This window comes from Cervus canadensis, chromosome 1 (genome assembly GCF_019320065.1).
Source record: "Cervus canadensis isolate Bull #8, Minnesota chromosome 1, ASM1932006v1, whole genome shotgun sequence".
NCBI classification, from domain to species: Eukaryota; Metazoa; Chordata; class Mammalia; order Artiodactyla; family Cervidae; genus Cervus; species Cervus canadensis.
The window spans coordinates 9,438,302-9,459,154 of record NC_057386.1 but is presented as its reverse complement, the minus strand read 5'-3'; the positions used below and the strand labels follow the sequence as shown (position 1 = coordinate 9,459,154).

Here is a 20,853-nt window from a genome sequence, read left to right as displayed (position 1 = left end):
AGGCCCAGCTCTACCAGATGTGGCCTCAGAGACGAGGGGAGGCTGTGAACAGATCATTGGCCTGTGAGCAGTCTCTGGCCAGCCAGGTTCCCTTGACTGACACGGTCCGGTGACAAAGCGAAAGCCCAGGGTATTCCTCATTTGATACCTTCAGCAGGAACCTCGTGCCTCCAGCTTTTGTGTGTCTTTCAGGCTCTGGTGAGTGCCTGGGGTATTTTCAGCAAGAGAATACAAGGTCTGATTCACTCTACACACCCGAGGCAGACAACTGTGTGTGTGCGGGCCAGGGGGTGGGGATGGAGAAGATGGGCAAGGATGACCAGTCCAACAGGCCAGTCAAGAAGTGCTCCTGTCTGGAACTATGACATGGCAGTAACTAGACAGGTGGGGCCACCTGGGTACTTGGAATCGAGAGCAGAGGTAACAAATATGGTGGAAAGTTCAGGGCCGGGGGAAGACCTCTGGCTTGGGAAGTGGAGTGGTAGGGCACCATTGTACCAGAGGTATCCTGTATCACGTGGGGCTGTGATACAGACAAACCTGCGATGTTAGCATGCTATCAGAACAGGAAATGGGGAGAACCACAGGTACGAGAAGGATGTGACCACGGAGCTCGGTGTCTCCCGACTAAGAAAAAAGCGCAGTTGTCTGAACACTTAGGGAACTAGGCGAGCATCCGTTAGAAGCGTGGCCTAACCTCAGGAGTCAGGAGTGAGCAGTGAAAGGCTGGCTGGTGTGATGGAGTGGGAAAGGCCAGGGTGTGAATCCTGCCCAGTCTTGGTAGCATGGACAGCCTTGGTGTAGACAGGACCTGGGTGAAATGAGATTCTGGGAGAAATGAGGTTCTGGGAATCCTCTCGCCCTACCAGGGGCCAGCCTGAGGATGTGTCACGTGACACCTGGTGGGAGCTCAGCAACGTGATTCCTTCTTGGCCTTTGGGACCTTGTGGCTAGTCACCTGCACCGGCTCCTTCCCTCTAACCCATACTCACACATGTTTGATCCCTGGGTTGGGAAGATCGCCTGGAGGAGGGCATGGCAACCCACTCCAGTATTCCTGCCTGGAGAATCCCGTGGACAGAGTAGCCTGGCAGACTACAGTCCACAGGATCGCACAGAGATGGACACGACTGAAACAACTTAGCAGGCATGTACAGGCCTGGAGGGGCCCCTGCTGCACACACCCTGCTGGTCCAGCCCCAGGCACGTCCTGCTCCTTCCTTCCCCACCCCCTCAGGACCAACTGGTTCTGTTCGGGAGGATCGTCCGGCTGCAGAAGCTGGTGACCATGCTCTGTTAGGCTCTGTCTTCAGGCCGCCCTGCTCTCCCATCCCTTCTGCAGTTATTGCATGTTTGTGCCCTCTCAACTGCCTGTGTGCCCCTTACTCTTGCAAATGATTTTCATCCCACTCCAAAGTAAAATAGCGAAACACGAGGAAACCAAGACTGAAACCAGCTGCTTTCCTTCCGCTTGTGATCTATTCCCCTTCTAACACAGTGGTTCCAACACTCATGGAGCAGCAAAATCACCTGGGAGAGTTATTTAATACTAATTTAATTGACAATGAATGTGCCGGAAACGAGACTCTTGAGGGTGAGGCTCGGGCTTTGGCGTTTGAACCCTTCCTGAGTGACCCTACTGGGCAGCCAGTGTTGAGAGCTGCTGTCCTAATTCCAGGTTTGAGAGTCAGAATCACCAGGGGGTCGTGAGAACACAGGTTGCTGGGCCTCAGCTCCTAACATTCTGGTTCAGCAGGCCTGGGCTGAGGTCTGATAATTTGCAATTCTAACATGTTCCTGAAAAGTGAAAGTGTTAGTCGCTCAGTTGTATCTGACTCCTAGTCCATCAGGCTCCTCTGTCCATGGGATTTTCCTGGCAAGAATACTGGAGTGGGTTGCCATTCCCTTCTCCGGGAGATCTTCCCAACCCAGGGATCAAAACCAGGTCTCCTACATCAACAGGCAGATTCTTTACCATCTGAGCCACCAGGGAAGCCCCTAGGGACGCTGACCCCACTGCTGGGCGGGGACCACACTCAGTTCTGATCTAACGGTTCTTACACGGAATGGTCAGTAGGACCTTCTGGGGACCTCAGCATGCTCTCCAGACCAACCTCTCCCAGCCCTTGGGGACCTCACCTCCTAGCTGCTTCTTGTGTCTTGCTCTTCCCCCTTCCTTCTCTCATGAACATGTTCAAGTGTCTGCCGTCCTAAAAAAGCCCCCTTGTTTCCATGTCCCCTCCCAGCCACCCTCTCCCTCGACTTAGCTTTGATTTGCCTTCTGCTTCATTCTCCTCTTAGTCTGCCTTCTGCCTGCGTCACTCCACTCAGTGATCCAATTCCCAAATTTGATGAGCGTTTGCCACGACTTCTTTTCAGGATTTCATCCCCCTCTCCCTGAAGAGCTCTTCTTTTTCTGTCCCTTGAGTGTTAAATCTGTTGGATCTGGTGAGCCCTGGATACTTAGAGGGAGCCAGGATCAATCCACTCCAATCAGTATACTCCATTGTCTAATCAATATATCCAGAGGGTGCTTGTGGATATCCTACTGGCACATTCATGGCCCAGACAGCTCACAGCTCTGCCTGCCCTCCTCGGTTCAGTCCAGTCGCTCAGAGCCGCTCAGGGGACTCTGCTAAAATGCACCTTTATGTGGTTCTTTGCTCTTATGGTATTACAAATGATCCGTGTTTCATGTACTTCATTCTCCCTTCTTAGGTGTATTACTCTGTTTTTTGCTTTGCACGGCCTTGGTGAGACGCTTTCCCTTGGTAGAGACTGGTGGGCATTGACTCTATCAGGTCTCAAATTCCAGCCACCCCCCACCCCCCAAGAAGTCTTGGTGGAAGGGATGAATCAGACAGGAGCGTGGTTGGTGACCGTGCCCTGGTTGAAAGTAAAAGTTAGTCGTGTCCAACTCTGCAATCCCATAGACTGTACAGTCCATGGAATTCTCCAGGCCAGAATACTGGAGTGGGTAGCCTTTCCCTTCTCCAGGGGATCTTCCCAACCCAGGGGTTGAACCCAGGCCTCCTGCATTGCAGGGGGATTCTTTACTAGCTGAGCCACCAGGGAAGCCCAAGAATACTGGAGTGGGTAGCCTATCCCTTCTCCGGCGGATCTCCTCCACCCAGGAATCGAAACAGGGTCTCCTGTATTGCAGGCAGATTCTTTACCAACTGAGCTACTAGGGAAGCCTCTATTCACGGCTCAGAATGAAGCCAGCCTGCCTCCGTCGATGTCCTTGGCCCAGAGGCCTTGCCCAGTCCTCCTGACGCTGCCATCTCTGAGCCCCTGCCCCCCCATCCCCCACCTGTTTTTTTTCCACAAGTGAAAACATTTTGGCAGGTCTGGCGGGAACCAGAGCATTAGCTCCTCTATTTGAAGTGAGAGCCTGGACTATGTGGCACGTGGCCAGCTGTCTTTCGGGCGGCAGGGGAACAGTTGGTGACAGCTGGATACAATCAAGATCCATTACAAACAGATTTCCAAGTGCCATTCACACACAGAAGAAATTGCAAGCTTTAGCAAAATAAAATCTGGGGGTTTTCAAAGCAAGACAATGCCCCAGCCTCAGCCCGTGTAAGCGGTTGAGTTCCTCTTCTCTGTAACCACACTTCCTTCCCCAGCCCCACCTCCCTCTCGAGTGCAGGCTAGGGGGGTTGGGAGAGGCTGGCGAAGCTGGCAAGGGTTCTCCCTAGGCCGGGGCGCCCATGCCCTGCCTTGTATTACGAAGGACACCCCTGTCTAAACCTGGGTGGGGAGAGGTCCAAGGCTGGCTTCTAGCAGGGCCTCTGGCCAGCCTCAGTCAGGCCTCCCACCTTGGTCTCAGGGAGAAGGAAGGGTTCACAGACTGGTTGGTGGGTGACGGCTGGCAGGCCCAGCTGAGCGCATTCCTCGCCTATGAAGCAGGTGTTATTCGAGGTAGCTGTCTCTCAAACTCCGGCCCTGGCCTTGGCAGAGCTCCAAGCTGTGGCTCATTAGGCAGCCGACTATGCTTCTGTACGGAGGGGAGGGCTTAGGATGTGGCTCTGTTGGGTCTGTGGTCTGTTGGCCTCAGCAGACCGTGTTCCTTGACCCCATGGTGGTGGGTGGTGGTGGCGGGAGTGGTTCTTTTGGCACGTGGAAGGGGTGTCAGTGTTCATGGAGGGAGGCAACACTGTCCTCCCTTTTTTCATGAGAACCTCCAGCTTGTACCGCCCACTTGGGCCCCTGCTGCCTCATCCTTTATTTATTTATTTACTTTTTAAACTTTTGGCTGTACTGGGTTTTTGTTGCTGCGTGGGCTTTTCTCTAGTTGCAGCAAGTAAGGGCTACTCTCTAGTTGTGGTACGCAGGCTTCTCAATGCAGTGGCTTCTCTTGCTGTGGTGCACAGGCTTCTCTAGGGCACGCAGGCTTCAGTAGTTGCAGTTCCCCAGCTCTGGAGCTCAATAGTTGCAGCACATGGGCTTAGTTGCCCTTCGGCATGGAGGATCTTCCCGGATCAGGGATCGAACCCATGTCTCCTGCATTGCAAGGTGGAGTCTTTACCACTGAGCCATCAAGGCAGCTCTGCCTTATTCACCTTGATGGGAGAAGAGAGAGAGAGAGAACAAATAGAATCATTTGTTTTAGAAAAAGGAACCAGATAAAAAAATATGGGCATGAGGAAGAACAGAAAGGTCACAGTAAAATCCCTTGCCATGGTATCTTATATCTAAGTCCACTCTAAAAGTTTTATTTAAAATAGGTGATAATAGAATATGATATCACTTATATGTGGAATTTAAAATATGACAAAAATGAACTCATTTACAAAACAGAAACAGACTCAGACATACAGAACAAATGTACGGTTAAGAAAGGGGAAAGGGGTGGGTCAGGAATAAATTAAGAGTTTGGAATTAATAGATACTAACTACTATATATAAAATAGATAAACAAGACCCTACTGTGTAGCACAGGGAACTATATTCAATATCCTATAATAACCCATGATGGTAAAAAATATGAAAAATAATATATATGTATATAAAATGGAATCAGTTTGCTGTATAATACCCAAAACTAATACAACATTGTAAATCAATTCTGCTTCAATAAAAAATAAATTAAAAATATAAAAAATAAATAAAAACAGGTAATACATGCATATGGTATATCATTTAAAAACTGTGTGTTTCCCAGGGCCACCTCAACGAAGTCCCACAGACTGGAGGGCTTAAAACAACAGAAATTTATTCTCCCACAGTCCGGAGGCTGGAAGTCTGAAATCAGTGTTGGCAGGACCACACTTTCTCTGACTATCCCTTCTTTGCCTCTTCCAGCTTCTGGTGAGCCAAGCATTGGCCTCTGAAATGGCCTCTCCATCTTCACATGGCCTTTTCTGTGTGTGTCTGTGTCCTAATCTCCCTTTCTTAGAGGGATACCAGTCATTGGATCTGGGCCACCCTATGATCTCACCTTAACCTGGTTATATTTGCAAAGATCTCATTTCCAAATAAGATCACAGTTCACAGGCGCTGGAGGTTAGGGCTTTAATATACCTTTTTGGGCTCACAATTCAACCCCTAAGAGTATGGAAGGGTACGTAATGAAGAGTCTCCCACTCCTGTTTCCCTGGCAACTGACTTTCCTCCCAAAGGCAGGGTGGCCCCCAGTCCCCTGTGCATCCTGTTAGCCAAGGTCTGTGCTTGCCCACTAGTTTGGGATCCTGAGAGGGCATGGCTTTACAGCTGTTCCCTTTGTCGCTGTGTCCTCAGTATTTTGAACAGTGCCTGTCACAGCACTGTCCCCCAGTCCTGAATATATGTGGAATGGCTGAGTGTACAGCATAAATGTACATCACACGTAGATGCATTTTTGCTAGGAATAGAAATACATTATACACCCATGTTCTGTCCTAGCTTTTCCCACTTCACACAGCTTGGAAACTGGCTCACTTTGATAAACGCAGAAATCAGCTTCAGTCTTTTAAAAAACTGTGGGTGCTCCCTTGCATGAAAGTACCGGTATCTAGTAACCTGTCCCTTTTTGAACATTGTTTCTAAAAAAGTTCAAAACATCACAGTTTAAGCATGGGGTAAAAAATAGATATATTTTGGGTTACCTCTGCTCAAAAGCCTTCCTTCATCCTAATTTTTTTTGGGCCATGCAGCACAGCATATGGGATTTTAGTTCCGTAACCAGGGATCGAACCCTCGCCCCCTGCAGTGGAAGTCTGCAGTCCTAACCACTGGACTGCCAATGAAGTTCCTCATTATTCTAACTTTTGAGACTATTATGTAAGGCAAAGACTTCGGAAGGGAGGCGTCAACTTAAAAAAAAGTTGTCAGGTGAATCAACCCACTAAGGAGAACAGACCACAGTGACAGGCCTGCAGGGAGCCCCAGCCCATTTTCAAAGTTCTTGATGTGGGCAGGGGGTGGGTCAGGGGAAGCAGTAGACGGATTCCAGACGCTGGGCCCTCTCGGCATCTCCATTCTGTCCTCCCTTTGAGGCTGTCGCTCTGCGGTCTCCCTCTGAGGTCCCCTGGAGCTGAGGACACAAGTAGTAAGAGAAACTGACCTGCTGGCTCCCATTTTATACTGTGACCTCTGTGGGCCTCAGTTCCCAAATCTGCAGTATGGAGATAACAGCTCAACAATGCCACACACCCCCCCCAACCCCCCGACACCCCCAGCCCCTGAGCCAGGAACGTGAGCTAACAGAGGGTCTTTGACAGTCACCAGCGGTCAAGTAGGGATTCCCAGGTGACACTAGTGGTAAAGAATCTGTCTATCAATGCGAGAGATGCAAGAGACCTGGGTTTCATTGCTGGGTCAGGGGAAATTGCCTGGAATAGGAAATGGCAACCTGCTCCAGTATCTTGCCTCGAAAATTCCATGGACAAAGGAGCCTGGTGGCTACAGTCCACGGAGCTACAAAGAGCTGGACACGGCTGAGCACGCACATGTTGTCAAGTACATTTTACATCCCTACCCAGTGCATTCACTTACAACCAAAACAAACATTATCCTTATGGTACCAGGTGGACGCTGATATTCTTTTATTCTATCTTCTCTTCCTTCAGTGGAGATTGGTTTTTCAACCATTCAGAGTCAGGACCTGCCATTGGAAAGCACTGTTGTAATGAAACAATGTAAGTTAAGGGAATTTGTTTACAGTCAAAAACCAGGCTAATCGAAGTGATTAGCATTCATGCCCTTCCCATCCAAAAGTTTGGGAGTTCAGATCACAGGGAGAATTAACCTGTGGCCTCAGTTGCTTTTCTGCCCAAGTTTTGGTCATTGAGCAAGAGTTATGTAAAATCAGTGAAGATTAAACTCCTAGGTCCACCAGAATCAACCTTTTATGGTTGATAATCTCTATGAGGGAAGTGTCTGATTTCTGGAGCCACTGGAAAGAAACCCTTGCCTAAGGAAATAAAGCCCATCTTCTTGGATATACGGGAGACATCAAGCTTCACCATCAAAGCCTGGGTCAGACAGCTCAGGGAGTAACAGGGATATTTTTGTTTGTGAATGCACAATTTTCTTAGCCACCAGAAGGGTGGCCAGAGCTGCGCCCTGATGGAATATGAAGATTAGGATCCCTTAGACTGATAATGTTGGAATCTGTCTCATCTAACAAAAACATTGTCAGCTGTGCTGAAGTCAAGTAGAAGAGAGCAAAAGATCAGAGATCAATACTGGGTGGGAGCCTGGATTTTATAGGCAGACGCTCCATTTCACCAGTGTGAGACAGGTCCAGGGGGATGAGGTATTTGCCCAGATCACAGGGCTAATAGGAAGCAGATGTGGAAAGAAAACCTAGAGTTTCCTCATTCATTTACTCCTTTTCGATGAGAGGAAAGGGACTTTTCTTCATTGTCTCTTGGGAGGCATGTTTTGGAACGGCCTGTAAGGAAACAGACTGCTGAGGACGGTCACAACTCCCCTTGATGGAGATATTCCCGGACCTTTCAGGGGCATTGCCAGGACCTTGGGCTGAGCTCTTCTCCCGCAGCACCCCCAGTACAGCACATTGTGCTAGGGGGTCCAGGGTCATGCCCCCCAGGAGGGTCCTGGACCATCCCTGTGTGATCCTTCCAAATGACACATTTATAATTTTTATGTGTAGCACCAAAACAAGAAAGAGCATGTCCATCCAGGAACGACTAGAAAAGCAGCATTTTCCTTTATTTTTCTAAGTTAAAAATTGGTGATGTCCCCGCCTCCAGGTGCAGAGCTACTGCCCAGGCTCCTCAAAGGGCAGCTCAGTTTAACCAGTGGGTAGGTAGGTATATTGGTCCGTTGGCCCAGTGCAGGCAAATAAAACATGTAAGGCACAGCCTAGAAACGTATGAATCTAAGAGTCGCAAGAATCAAGGTCACCAAAATCCTGACACGCTGTGAGGCTGAGGTGCCTCTCTTTGAAATTTGATCGGGGTAAATTCAGAGGACAAAGAAAAGGAAGTATATAAAGGCAGTGAACTCCTGACATTCAGGGTGCTAAGGTTCAGACTGCAGAAATAATGAACTCAAAATATTCTGGTCTTCGGCCAAGGACTGGCCGGACCTGCGAAACTAACGTCAGCGAGGACCACCCTGCCCTTGAGTGGCCGGACACGACCTTGGTACCTTTGTGGGCGGCCGGCCGCCGGTCTGTTTCCCAGGCCTGCGCCACCCTTCGGAAATCCGAAACCTGCTGGGCCCCCGGAGGCGGCCGAGGCGGGGCCTCGGGTTGGGGCGTGGTCAGAGGCGGGGCCTCGGCGCTTGGGGCCAGCCGGAGGGGCGGGGCCTCGGCGGGCGCGCGTACGCAGGCCTGGGCAGGGTAGAGGACGCAGCCCCAGGGGTGCGCGCGCGGGCGACGGGGCGGGGCCCCGGGCCCGGGGGCGGGGTCTGGGCGGGCGCGCGTGCGCAGGCGAGGGCCGGGACGCGGCCGCGTGCTGAGCTGTGTGTGTGTGTGTGTGTGTGTGCGCGCGCGCGCGCGCACGCAGGCGCCGGGCGGGGCGCCCCGCGGGAGCCGAGGGGCGGGCGGCAGGCGGCGGGCTCCGGGCCGGGGGCGGGGCTCTGAGACGCGCGGGGCAAGCGGGGCGGGGAGCTGCGGGACCTGGGGCAAGCGGTGAGCCCAGGCGCGGAGCCTGGCGCCGGCACCATGGACGAGGACGACAGCTACGGTCAGTACGGCCCTCGGCCCGGCCGGCGGACGCCCCCTCCCTCACTTCCTCCCTTCACCGGCCCGGCGCCTTGGCCGCGCCTCAGGCGACTCGCGTTTCCCGGGGACTGTGGTGCCGGACGCGAGCCGAGGGCGGCCGGGTGGGGCGGGGGCCTCCTCAGGGCAGCGGGCACCTGGGGCCCGGAGTGTTAAGGGCTGAGGGGCGTTGAGGGGCCGACGTCGGGGTGCCGGGGTCTCGGGGGCCGGCGCTGGGGGCCGCCGGACTCGGGTCTCTGGGGCCGGAGTCGTGGGACCGGGGTCTTGGGGCCTGAGTCTCCGGGGCGGAAGTCCTCCGGAGTGAGCGTCTGTCTCGAGGCCAGGGTTTAGGGCGGGGTTCGCGAGGACAGGAGGGTCTCGGGGCCGGGGTCTCCGGCGGGGGTCTCGGGTAGCTGTCCCGCGCAGGCCCGGCCTCTCCCGCAGCCCCGCGGGGGAGCCCCCAGCGAACGCTCAAGTTCCCCCGGGCATTCTCCGTAGTTTCCAGCCCCTTCTGTGCTGGCAAGTTATGTGCCCCGGTCCATGTCTTTGTTCTGAAACGAAAATGAGAAAACACAGGCAGCGAACCCCGAGTGGACAGGCTGCCACCTGAGGGTGCCGTCGGGGCCGGGACCTCCGGCCGCCGGCCACCCTAGGGTCCGAGGCTGACCGCCGCTCCGCGAAAACGGGGCTGCCCGGCCCCCAACGCTTGCGGGTCGAGCCCGAGGGGCGCCGAGAAACCCAAGTTTGCCTTCTCATCTGTGCCCAGAGACGCGGCACAGCCCTCACGCCACACCGACAGCGAAAACTTGACGGAACTACCCGTTTCCAAAGCCTCCTGCTGACCTCACCTGGGAACTGTTGGCCATCTGCAGGGTATTCGTCCGTCAAATGGCTTCAGATTGTCAGGGTGGCAGAAGGCTATGTGGAATGCCTTAGTTAATTTATTTAACGTTTTATTCCCGAGAGATGAAAGAATGGCAGATAGAACAAGTGGTGAAGTTTTGTGGTTTGGTAAGCAGAGTACAGACAGCAGTTTGAAATGCTTGTGTGACTTAGTGGAAGCGAATCCGCTTTCTTGACTAAGTGACACAGGCGATGTTTGTTTCTTAAGCTCTGAGGGAGCAAGCTTTGTTGTGGAGTATGTTAAAATGTGAAAGGTGAAGCACCTTGTTACTCTTCTGTTTATTTACGAGTAAGTCATTGAGGAACCGCTGACCGCAATAGGTGGGTTTATGACCCACAGTGGCAGACAGGGGAAAGGCCGACACTTGTGGCCTGAAATCCAGAGCATGTGGGATGGGTATCCATCAGATGTCCCCTGGTTACCTTCCAAGTAAAAGCAGTGTGTGCTTTTCCTCTGTGACTGAAAAAAAAACAACAACAACACACACCCACGGATTGATCCCGAAGGACTTTTCACCCCCCCTTAGGCCTCTCTCTTTCTGCCCACCTAGGAGAAGCCTTCTCCAGCTTTGCATGCTGCTGTACCATCTCTTGCTGTTTAATCCAGGCTTTCTTTGTGCCCTCTCCTGGTGTTCTACCCACCGCTCAAGGAAGGAAGCTGTTGGTCTGGTTGCTTTTAACACAATGATTGCTTTGCTACCAGGCATGGCATGAATTCGTGTCCAGAAAGGGTGAATGGAAGCAGGGTGTATTTCTTTCCTGTGGTGGCTGTAACAGATTGGCACAAACAACATAAACTTATTATCTTACAGTTCTGGAGGTCAGAAGTCCAAATTTGATCTCACTAAGCTAAAATCAAGGTGTTTACTGGGCTGTGTTCCTTTCTGGAGATCCTAACAGGAACGTCCATTTCCTTGCCTCTTCCAGCTTCTAGAGACTGCCCACGTTCCTTGGCTGCTGGCCGCCTTCCATCTTCAAAGCTAGCAGGTAGCATCTTCTCAGTTCTCTCTGACTTCTGCCTCTTCTAGTTAGGGCTCTGTGATGCCATTGGACCCACCTGAATAAGGATAAGGATCAGCAGCCTTAGTTTTACAATGGTAATCCCCTTTTGCCATGTAGGGGCGATGTGTTTCCAGGTTCTGGGATTGGGACAGGGCCATCTCTGGGGGCCATTATTCTGCTGACCACACATAAACATGAGGAAGAAGTTCTTTTCTTTCTATTTATACAGTTTTTTTAAAAAAATCATATTCTTTGTATATTGGAGGAAGCAGAAAGGTTGATTTAAAGGAGATTCCCCCACTTGTTGGGTTTACCACACAAAAAGTACCTAATGGTTCAAGATGATCATAACAAGAAAAAGGTTCCTAGTTCTTTTTAAGGTTTGCCTCGGTCTCCAGAACTTTCCATTTCTCTCCTAGGTTTTATAGAGAATTTACCTCAAAAGATAAGACGACTATTCAGATTCCACATTTCAGAAGAAAGTGGGTGCTATGAACTCGAACAGTGCATAGAATGCCAGGTCTGGGGGTTCCCTCAGAACCTCCATGGGTGGTTCATGAGTCAGCCTAGGTCACTACCATGGTTTTTTAACATTATATCTTTGGGGACATGGTTTATGATTTCCATGCTATCACCTTGCTAGATAAAACCTTTGAAACATAACTCATTTATAATAGGCTAAAGAAAGAGTGTGTGTCTTAGAGTTTCTCTGTTCAACGAAAGAGAATTTCGAAAACTCACCAGAAGGCTTTTCCTGACTGCATACTCTTTGATGTCCTGTGCAGACCCAGAGACCACACCACTGAGTTCGACAGCCCTTTGTCTTGTACACTCCCTGTGATCCTGAGTTGTTTATTTGGTCTAGTTGTAACACACTAGATCCGTACAGCGTGGCTCAAACTACACATGTGGTGAGATAAACCGTTCTGTGAACACCTGTGTGAAGTGGGGGGCGGGGGGCGGTTAAACAAAAGTCATTTTAAAGCTTTTTTTTTTTAGGAAAAATGTGGAATTAGTGGTTTTCTAAAAGCTTAATTAACACTTTAAGAAAGATGTTCCTAATGCTTGTGGCTGGCTGGTCTTTATTCCCCCTCAGCTTCTTTCTAAACCCTGAAATAGTTGGGATTTTTGGGGGGTCATTTTACGTTCTTATTAGATGACTGTACTTCCTGGATGTCACAGTTCTCACTTGCAAAAGGAAGAGGTATTTTTGCCTTCAAAGGGTTCCCTGCCCACGAAAGGACTCAGTGACTGTATTCCTCTTTGTGACTTCTGAATTCAAGCAGACATTTTTAACATGCAGTCTGCTTCTTAATGGGCTTTCAGGCCCCTCTGAGATTGTATGTGAGAATTTGTGAACGTGCATTTTTGGAGAGTTTTTTGCTTTAATCCAGTTCTTGAACAGCTCTGACTCTGGGAATTGCTGCTCCAGAGGTTTGCCTGCCTCTCTCTTACGAAAGGTCTCGAGGTAGAGATGGGCAGGGTCCATCCAGTAGTAACATCGGAAATGTTGGTTGGTAATGATTCTGTATCACGACTCAGACAAAATAATCGGATTTCTGAGCATAGGTTCTTAAGATCCTTGAACCCATGGTGCTGTTCAAGACCTTTACTTCTCAAATATAGACCTTACTCCTCTCGGCTTTTATTAGCTTCAGCTTATCCCTTTTCTGCTGCATGAGGGAGAAGAAGCCTTTAAGAAGTAAGCCTCTCTTGAGAAAGTGGAGATGTTGATCTTAACCAGGCGCACCTGCCGTCCTCAGATGATGAAAGTGAGGTGTGGGCAGTGGTATGCGTAGGCAATGGCATGCATGGGTGCTGCTGCAGGATCGTGCGTGGGAGCCTATTGCGTCTAGGAGAGATTTGCTGTTTGGTCTTTGTGCCTTCAGAACAAGCGTGGGGCCCAGTGGAAGCAGCTCAGTGACTCTTGAGGGAATAATAGATTGAGCCAGTTTCTATGTGGCAAAAGTTAACATTTGCTGAACTTGAATTTTTCTTTCCCCCCATCCCAAACAAACTGGAACACTTTTATGAATGTGCTTGACCCTATGCCAAACCAGTTTTCTTCATTTTTCTATGATATTGATGACTTTCATTGTTCCCAAATGTAGTTCCACTCTTAGTGATTTGCGTTTATTGAAAAGGATACAATTACATAAAGTCAGGGCTTTCTTAGAAAATCTGGAACACAAAGTTACCATAATTACACATTTTGTGGTCTATAAGGTAGATTTCCAGGGGTGACATTAACATGTCAGAGGATATAAACATTTTGGAAATTCTTGATGGGTGGTGTCAATTTGCTTTTTCAAAAGGCTGTATTAAGCTACCCTGTTCTTAGCCATGTATGGGGGTATGTGTTCCAGTATCACTAAAAGTGTGCCACTGGTGAGGATTAGCATATGAAAGCTTTTTTAAAGAAAACTAATTTAATGGTTACAGAATGGTTTCTCATTATATCTGTTGATTATTAGCTAGGTTAAAAAAATTTCTTTTGTCTGTTTGTGTATTATGACCTGTATTATGGCTGTTCATGTGAGATTTATGTTCATCGATTTAACTGAGATTAACTCCTTCTTTAAGGCCTTTATTAAATCAACAGATTTATGTTTTAAAACAGATGATGTTTTAAGCATGGGGAAAATATATACTTGAATTTGACTGGGGTTTAGGTTGGACCATTTGTAGCAGTCGCTTATTTACCTTTCCTTTGTTTTTCTTTTAAAAATTGAGGATCTCTCAACCCATATATTGTCTTCTGCCCAAATACAGAATGTTTCCTTTAGGGGAGAAAATTGTGAGTTCTGTAGTTTTTATTGGTTTGGATGACAGTGATAAATAGCTTAGTCTGTGGGATCTTCGGACACATACTTGCCCCTTTCTGAGAGTCCTGTGTTAGTCAAAAGCCATTTTGCCGAACAGTTTTTTCTTGTGTATTTCATGCCTTCAGAATTAGGCAGTTGTCCAGTGTGAACTAGGAGGAGGACGCTTTCTCATTCCAAGGGTGAGAGCAAACATGTAGGTCACTTGGTGGGGAGGAGAGTGGGGATGTATGTGAGAGAGGTGGTCAGGCAGAGGATGAAACGCTGGAGCCTGAACCGTGTTGCCAGTGGACTCTCCTCTCTGCCCTTTTCCTGCTCACCCTCCAAGGCTAAGTCGTGGGCCGGGGACTCTGAAAGAAAAGCACTTTGCCCAAACCTGTCCATCTGCCCCATTACCACACAGCCTCTCAACTGTCTTAATTATTGTTGCTCAGTTTCAGTTGCAATAAGAGGCCTGGAGGAGGTGGAAAATTATTTAGAAATGTTTTAAGAATTGAATCCCACATCCTCTGAAACTGCTGGTGATGTTGTTTTGCTTCTCTCTTTGCATGGACCCAAAAAAAAAAACAAAAACCAAACACGTACTATAGGGTGAAGGCTGTAGGGGATTTTTGCTACTCTTCATTATCCATGATGGTGCGAGCCTGTGTCTTTGCTACTGCGGTGGTGAGATGGTTGAGAGCTGCTTCCTGTGAGGCCTGGCTCCTTTAGCAAGGGTCAGGATGTCACCTTCCTTAGCCGGGTGCTTTCTGTGTCTTCCACCTCTTTTCTAAGTCTTAAGGAAGGATTCAATGGGAATTCCCTGATGGTTCCAAGCTCTCACTGCCCAGGGCCCAGGTTCCATCCCTAGCTGGGAAACTAAACTTCCGCAAGCTGTGAGACCCACCCCCCCCCCCCAAAAAAAACATTCCTTAATCTGACATTGTTGCAGTCTACATTGTAATTATTAAAGTTGGGTATAAATGATGGAATAGGTTTAATGCTATTAGAAAAACTTCCCCCTCCAGTAGTCCTGAAACTGGTTTGGACTCTGTGAGCTATTTGTAAAGGCTTACTCAGTCAGCAGGCACTAGCGACCACATCGTATAGCCCCTATCACAGATGCTTGGAGCCAAGCAGGAAGAGACAGATGTAGGAGGAGGCTGTGAAGGGGTGTGTCAGAGTGGGTGTGGCAAGTGTGCAGGAAAACGTAGGCACAGAGAGAAGAGCAGTTCAGCTTGGAGCTGGGGTCGGACTGGATGGGGCAGAAGACAGTTCATGCAGGAGCTGGCATTTGGGCTGGACTTTGAAAGATGAGTTGGTGCCAACTAGGCAAATATGGCAAAAACATCCATTTCAGGCCAAGAATGAACCAGCGTGGCTGGAGAATCTGGCCCCTGAGGGGAGCTGCCGGCGGCTCTGTGTGCCTGGATGGGCTCCTGCGTAGAACCCAGGACTTTCCTCTCTGTGCCACAGGGATCCGTAGAGGGGGTCAGGCTGGGCTGTTTCCAGGTGATTATTTTGCATTTCTGAGAGATCCCCTGCGGTGCGGTGCAGCCAGAGTCCTTCTGGGAGCTGTTGCAGGCGTCCAGGTGGGGGAAAGGATGGGACCTGAGTTAAGACAGTAGGGGTGGAGGGGAAGAGGCGAACAACTACAAGACACCTGAAATCAATAGGATGTGGTTGCCAGAGTTTGGGAGAGACAGAGCATCGAAGGAAGGTAAGGAAGCTGAATGAGTCTGGTACAGAGTGTGTAGACTGAGTGTGTAGAGTTGAACACAGGAGCTCAGGTGAGGACACGCTGAGTGGAGTCGTGAGGTCTGTACAGACCATCCCGTGGTCCTTTTAGGCAGCTGGATTCAGAACCAGCACTCAGGGAATTACCAATATACTAGTGGGAGTGGAAGCAGGGAGGGGGTCATGTGACGTGCCGAGACGAGGTCCAGGGACATTGTCTTGGGCGTGCCACTGTTGAAGGACTGGGCAGAGAAAGTGGCCTGGAAAGGAGACTGTGCAGTTGTATTATGTGTATAGACGGCTCTTTATAGGAAATTAGAGAGAAGGGGCAGCAGCTAGAAGGCTGTGCAGAATGGAGAGACTTTTGTTTTTAATTTGGGGAGACTTAAGACTGCAGACTCTTTTTTGAAAACTACTCTGAATCAGCCTTGGATTAAGGTATTCATAGACTGTGTGCTGTGAACGCCACGTAGGATGGGACTCATATTTCATTTTGTCTATTGAGGCTTTTATACATAGCAGCTGCAGGACTGCATGTGTTTTTGCAACCTTTTTAGCTTAAATTACTTTCTACTATGATCTCTGCTTCCCTGAAATACTGTTTCCAACAGCCCTAGTAATTGAAATTGAGGACATTTTGATTTTTAGCTGTGTTCTTGCGTTTCCGGCTGCCTGCTCGATGTTTCCCTTTGGGTATCCTATCATCATCTCGAATTCAGCATCAGAGTGCAGCCTTCTGCCTGTCTCCTGTCTTACTCTCCCCTCCAGACTCCTTTGTGTGTTTTTTTTTTCTATTTTTATCCCCATTTTCTTATCACTTCAGTTACTGAGGCTTGAAAAAATGTTTGATTCCTTTGTCTTTCTTGCCTTCTGAATAGTTTTCCAAGCATCCATCCATCTATCCATCTCATTTTTCATTATCTTCTGTGTTACGCATTTGCTTGATGCCAAGGCTATGAAGAATTTTAAAAGGTGGCCCCTGTTTTCAAGAAACTCAAAGTGCAGGGTAGTTGATGAGTTGAAAAATTTCAGTCAGAATATATGAATACCTGACAGATGCTCTGATGGAGACGTAATAAATGTTGTAAAGCCTGGAGGGTTCCAGTCTTCAGTGTGTTTTGGGTGAGAGACACTTTTGAGTAAAACACCTAACCTTGGGATCAAATGAGGTGGGAGCATCATAGACCATGTGTTACCACTGTGCCTCCAGCAGGTAGCTGTGTGCTGTGCGCTAAGTTCACTGCTGAACATTTTTCATGTTCTTCCTTAATCCTCACAGTAATCCTGGGTGGGAGGTACAGTGGCCGCGCCCACGTAACAGGTGAGGAGATAGAGGTTGAGAGATTTATTTATAATAGGTGACCTGACTGAAGAGCTGTACAACTGCTATTGGAAGCAGATTTCTCAGACTTCAGAGCCCCTGTGCTCACCACTTCTGCTGCATGGCCTGCTTGTTCTTTTTTTTTTTTTTTTAATTGAAGTATAGTTGATTTACAATGTGTTAGTTTCAGTATACAGCAAAGTGATTTCAGTTATTGTTGCTGTTCAGTCGCCAAGACATGTCCACCTCTTTGCAACCCAGTGGACTGCAGCACGCCAGGCTTCCCTGTCCTTCCCTATCTCCCAGAGTTTACTCAAACTCATGAGGATTGAGTCGATGATGCCACCCAACCACCTCATTCTATGTCGCCCCCTTCTCCTCTTGCCCTCAGTCTTTCCCAGCATCAAGGTCTTATTTCCAGTGAGTCAGCTCTTTGCATCAGGTGGACAGTGTATTGGAGTTTCAGCTTCCGCATCAGTCCTTCCAATGAATATTCAGGGTTGATTTCCTTTAAGATTGACTGGCTTGATCTCCTTGCAGTCCAAGGGACCTTTAAGAGTCTTCTCCAGCACCTCAGTTCAGTTATACAAACATTTGTATGTATATTCTTTTTCACCTTATTTTCCATTATAGATTATTATATTGAATATAGTTCCCTGTGCTATATGGTAGGTCCTTATTGGTCATCTGTTTTATATACAATAGTGTGTATATATTAATCCCAAACTCCTGATTTATCCCTATGCCCCCTTCCCCTTTGGTAACCATATGTTTGTTTTCTGTGAGTCTTTCTGTTTCATAAATAAGTTTACTTGTATTACTCTTTAGGTTCCACATATAAGTGATAATTATGATACTTGACTTTGTCTGACTGACCTCACTTAGTATGTTAGTCTCTGGGCCCATCCATATTGCCTCAAATAGCCTGCTTATTCTTATTTCCTATTATGTCACACCTCTGTCTTTACTTTTACATACTTGTACTTTTACATACCTCTTCTAAACATTCTCTTGGAATTAGGAGTTCCAATTCCATGATCCCACATCTTGATACATTTCGTTTACTTTTTTGGTTAAAACCTATGTTACAGGTTATTAAACAGATTAATATTGAAAGAGCCTGTTGCTCCTGTTAGGGTTGAGATTTGAGAGGTTTGTCGGATTGTACAGTAAAGCCTCTCTCTTCCTTAGTCTGCTGGGTTGTGCTGGCCTCTCCTGGGGCCTTTGGTGAATGGGGGCTGGTGTGGCGACAGGAGTGGCGCTCCTGGCCTTTGAAGATTCCCTGGAGCCAGACCCGTCTTGTTGTTGGGCAACCAGCGTTTATGTGGGAAGGCCAGGTAACCAGGTGAAGGTTAATGCAGGAGTCCTGCCTCCTGCAGACCTGCCCCGAAGCTGGCCTGTCCGCCATTTCCAGGGCCCTCTGGTGTGGCTCTTCACCTCTCACCGTTTACGATGAAATAGTAGGAGCTACTGAGAGAGGAAGCTCAGCAGTGAAGCGGGAGACGGCTGTGGAGGCACAGTGTTTCTTCACGGAAGTGGCAGTGTTGGCATTCATCCAGCATCCATCTCACCACTCTGACTTCATCATTGTGCCTCCTGTCAGGGGCTGTCTGTTAGACCGTCCCCTGGAGGGATCACCGAGGGTTCTGGTGCAAGACTTAGTTAGCTCTGCGGACTGAAAAAGACTTTGGGGCCTAGATTCCTAAGCGAGCATGCTGATTTATGATGGCGTTTGTGAGAAGTTTTTAAAGCCAGCCTTTGGTCATTTGACTGCTCTCAGCTCAGCTGTGGAAGTGCCTGCACGAGGACGGTGTTTCATGGGGACTTCCTAGTGGTCCAGTGGCTAAGACTCTGCATTCCCAATGTAGGGGGCCAGGATTGTTCCTGTCAACTTGCAAGCTGTTGAAATTAGAATTTAGCCCTCTTACCTCACACGTGCGCTGTCTCGGTTCATTCTTCTGTGTTTTGTGGTTTATTTGGGGGCTTGGTTCTTGCTGCAGCTGGTTATGGTGATAACCAGTTAGGGAGTTTCTCACTGCCAGCTTGCTGGGAGGGTTATGAGTACAATTTCTATGCATTCAGAGATTTCAATACAAACCTTAAAAGGATATTTTGAACAAAGCATATGATTATTCTGTTCTTGAAAGATGACTGTGGCAAGAAAATTCTTTAAGAGGGCTACTATCACCTACAGTAAGGTGATTTCTGGTGTGAGTTAGGAAGTATTAGGTATTTGACAAATGTATGCCTCTTGACAAGGATTGGTGTGCACAGAGTGCTTAGCCACTCAGTCGTGTCCGACTCTTTATGACCTTTGGCACTGTAGCCTGCCAGGCTCCTCTGACCATGGGATTTTCCAGGCAAGAATACTGGAGTGGTTTGCCATTTCCTTCTCCAGGGGATCTTCCCGACCCAGGGGTCAAACCCGCATCTCCTGTGTCTCCTGCTTTGCAGGCAGGTTCTTTACCCACTGAGCCATTAGTAGCTTAGTGGTTTATGTGACATGGATTAAAAATTGGTAATTGTTTTTTTGTGTGTGATTTTAAAAATCAGGAAGACAACTGGACATGTTAGTAGGATGCTGCTTTGACTTGGACCTTTTCTGGACAGGCTGTCCGCATGATAGACAAAAGAAGTGGCTTCACTGTATTAGTTTTTTATGGCTATTGTAACAAAGTATCATGAATTGAATGGCTTAAAACCATGCTAATTTGTTTTGTTGTCCTGGGGGTCACAGTCTGGAATGGGTCTCAGGGCTGAAATCAGGGTGTCAGCTTTGTTTCTTCTGGAGGCTCCAGAGGAGAATCCATGTCCTTGCCTTTTCCACCCTGTCGAAGCTATCTGCATCCCTTGGCTCACGGCCCTGTTACATCTTTTTCATTCATTTTGTTCTCTTTTATTCCTCTCATGACATCCTCAAAACCAGCAATGACTGGTCAAGGCTTTCTCACATCTCATCCCTCTGATGCTGACTCTGCCCCACTTCCTCATCCCACCCCCCCCCCCCGCCCCCACTTCCACTTTCAAGCAGTCTTGTGATCATATTGTGCCTACCCAGATAATCCAGGATAATCTCTCCATCTCTAGGTCACCTGATTAGCAACCTTAATTCCATCTGCAATGTTAATTCCCCTTCACCATGGAATTTACCAGATCCGCAGATCTGGGGTCTGTTCTGCAGACCAGATCACCCTAGTGATTTTGTTCCTTGGCTGTTTCTTGTGAGGCGGGACCTCTTTCTTCTTGAGATGTTCCATGTGGATAGAAAGGACTGCAGTATTGTGTGGACTTTTTCTAATTGCTTTAAGCATTTCTCATCCTGGAAGAGAATTTCTCTTTCAGAGGTAGCACACGTGCAGAGCAGCAGCACACTCTGACCTGTGTGTCCTGCTTCTGCTCCTCAGCAGCCCTGTTTATCATCAGACTGCTAGAACAGAGAATGTCTTCAGTTGTTGCTGCCTGTTCTTGAATGTTTTTGTGTTGATACTTAATTTGGTAGCAAAGAGAATTTTTTTTTTCTTTTGGTTTCAGGTAATGAAAACATCCCTGAACAACGGAGCTTGTTAGGAAAAAGGAGTTCCTTGTTGTAGAAGATCTTGACCTGCTTTTGTTCTTCGTGTCACATGATGGGCATCTCATGTAGAGGAAGCAGGCGAGGTGTGACACTCTTTCACAAATTCATGTTAAAGGCTCATTTGGTTTAATTTCCTATGGAACTGAATTTTTGGCTAAATACTACTGTTCTTTCCCTTTTTTGACCTTGTTGTCTATTTTTCATTTTCTCAAACATATAAATATGTATACGTACAACTTTTTTAATAAGAGGAATTTAAATTTCTACTTTAAAAAATTATAAAAGTAACATATCTTTATGGACTTTCTGGGTAGCTCAGCTGGTAAGGAATCCACCTGCGATGCAGGAGACCCCAGTTTGA

The 20,853-nt window shown here is 48.3% G+C and overlaps 1 protein-coding gene and 1 long non-coding RNA gene across 3 annotated transcripts in view; one reads left to right on the top strand and one right to left on the bottom strand.

Moving 5' to 3' along the window:
- Positions 1–6,328: 6,328 nt before the first annotated feature.
- LOC122442358 lies at positions 6,329–8,692 on the bottom strand. Its single transcript, XR_006269646.1, has 3 exons — positions 8,602–8,692; positions 6,979–7,087; positions 6,329–6,517 (listed from the first exon to the last, which is right to left on the bottom strand). It is a non-coding gene; the product is annotated as an uncharacterized LOC122442358 (long non-coding RNA).
- A 300-nt stretch (positions 8,693–8,992) lies between these two features.
- CYTH1 (cytohesin 1) overlaps positions 8,993–20,853 on the top strand; it is a 72,945-nt gene continuing 61,084 nt past the window's right edge. The window contains exons 1-2 of one of the 2 annotated variants that reach the window (XM_043462311.1): positions 9,011–9,140; positions 20,450–20,575. In XM_043462311.1, coding sequence (XP_043318246.1) covers positions 20,542–20,575 — 34 coding nt within the window. In that variant the 5' untranslated portion in view covers positions 9,011–9,140; positions 20,450–20,541. Of the gene's footprint in view, positions 9,141–20,449; positions 20,576–20,853 lie in introns of both variants that reach the window. The other variant, XM_043462322.1, reaches the window with a different exon arrangement.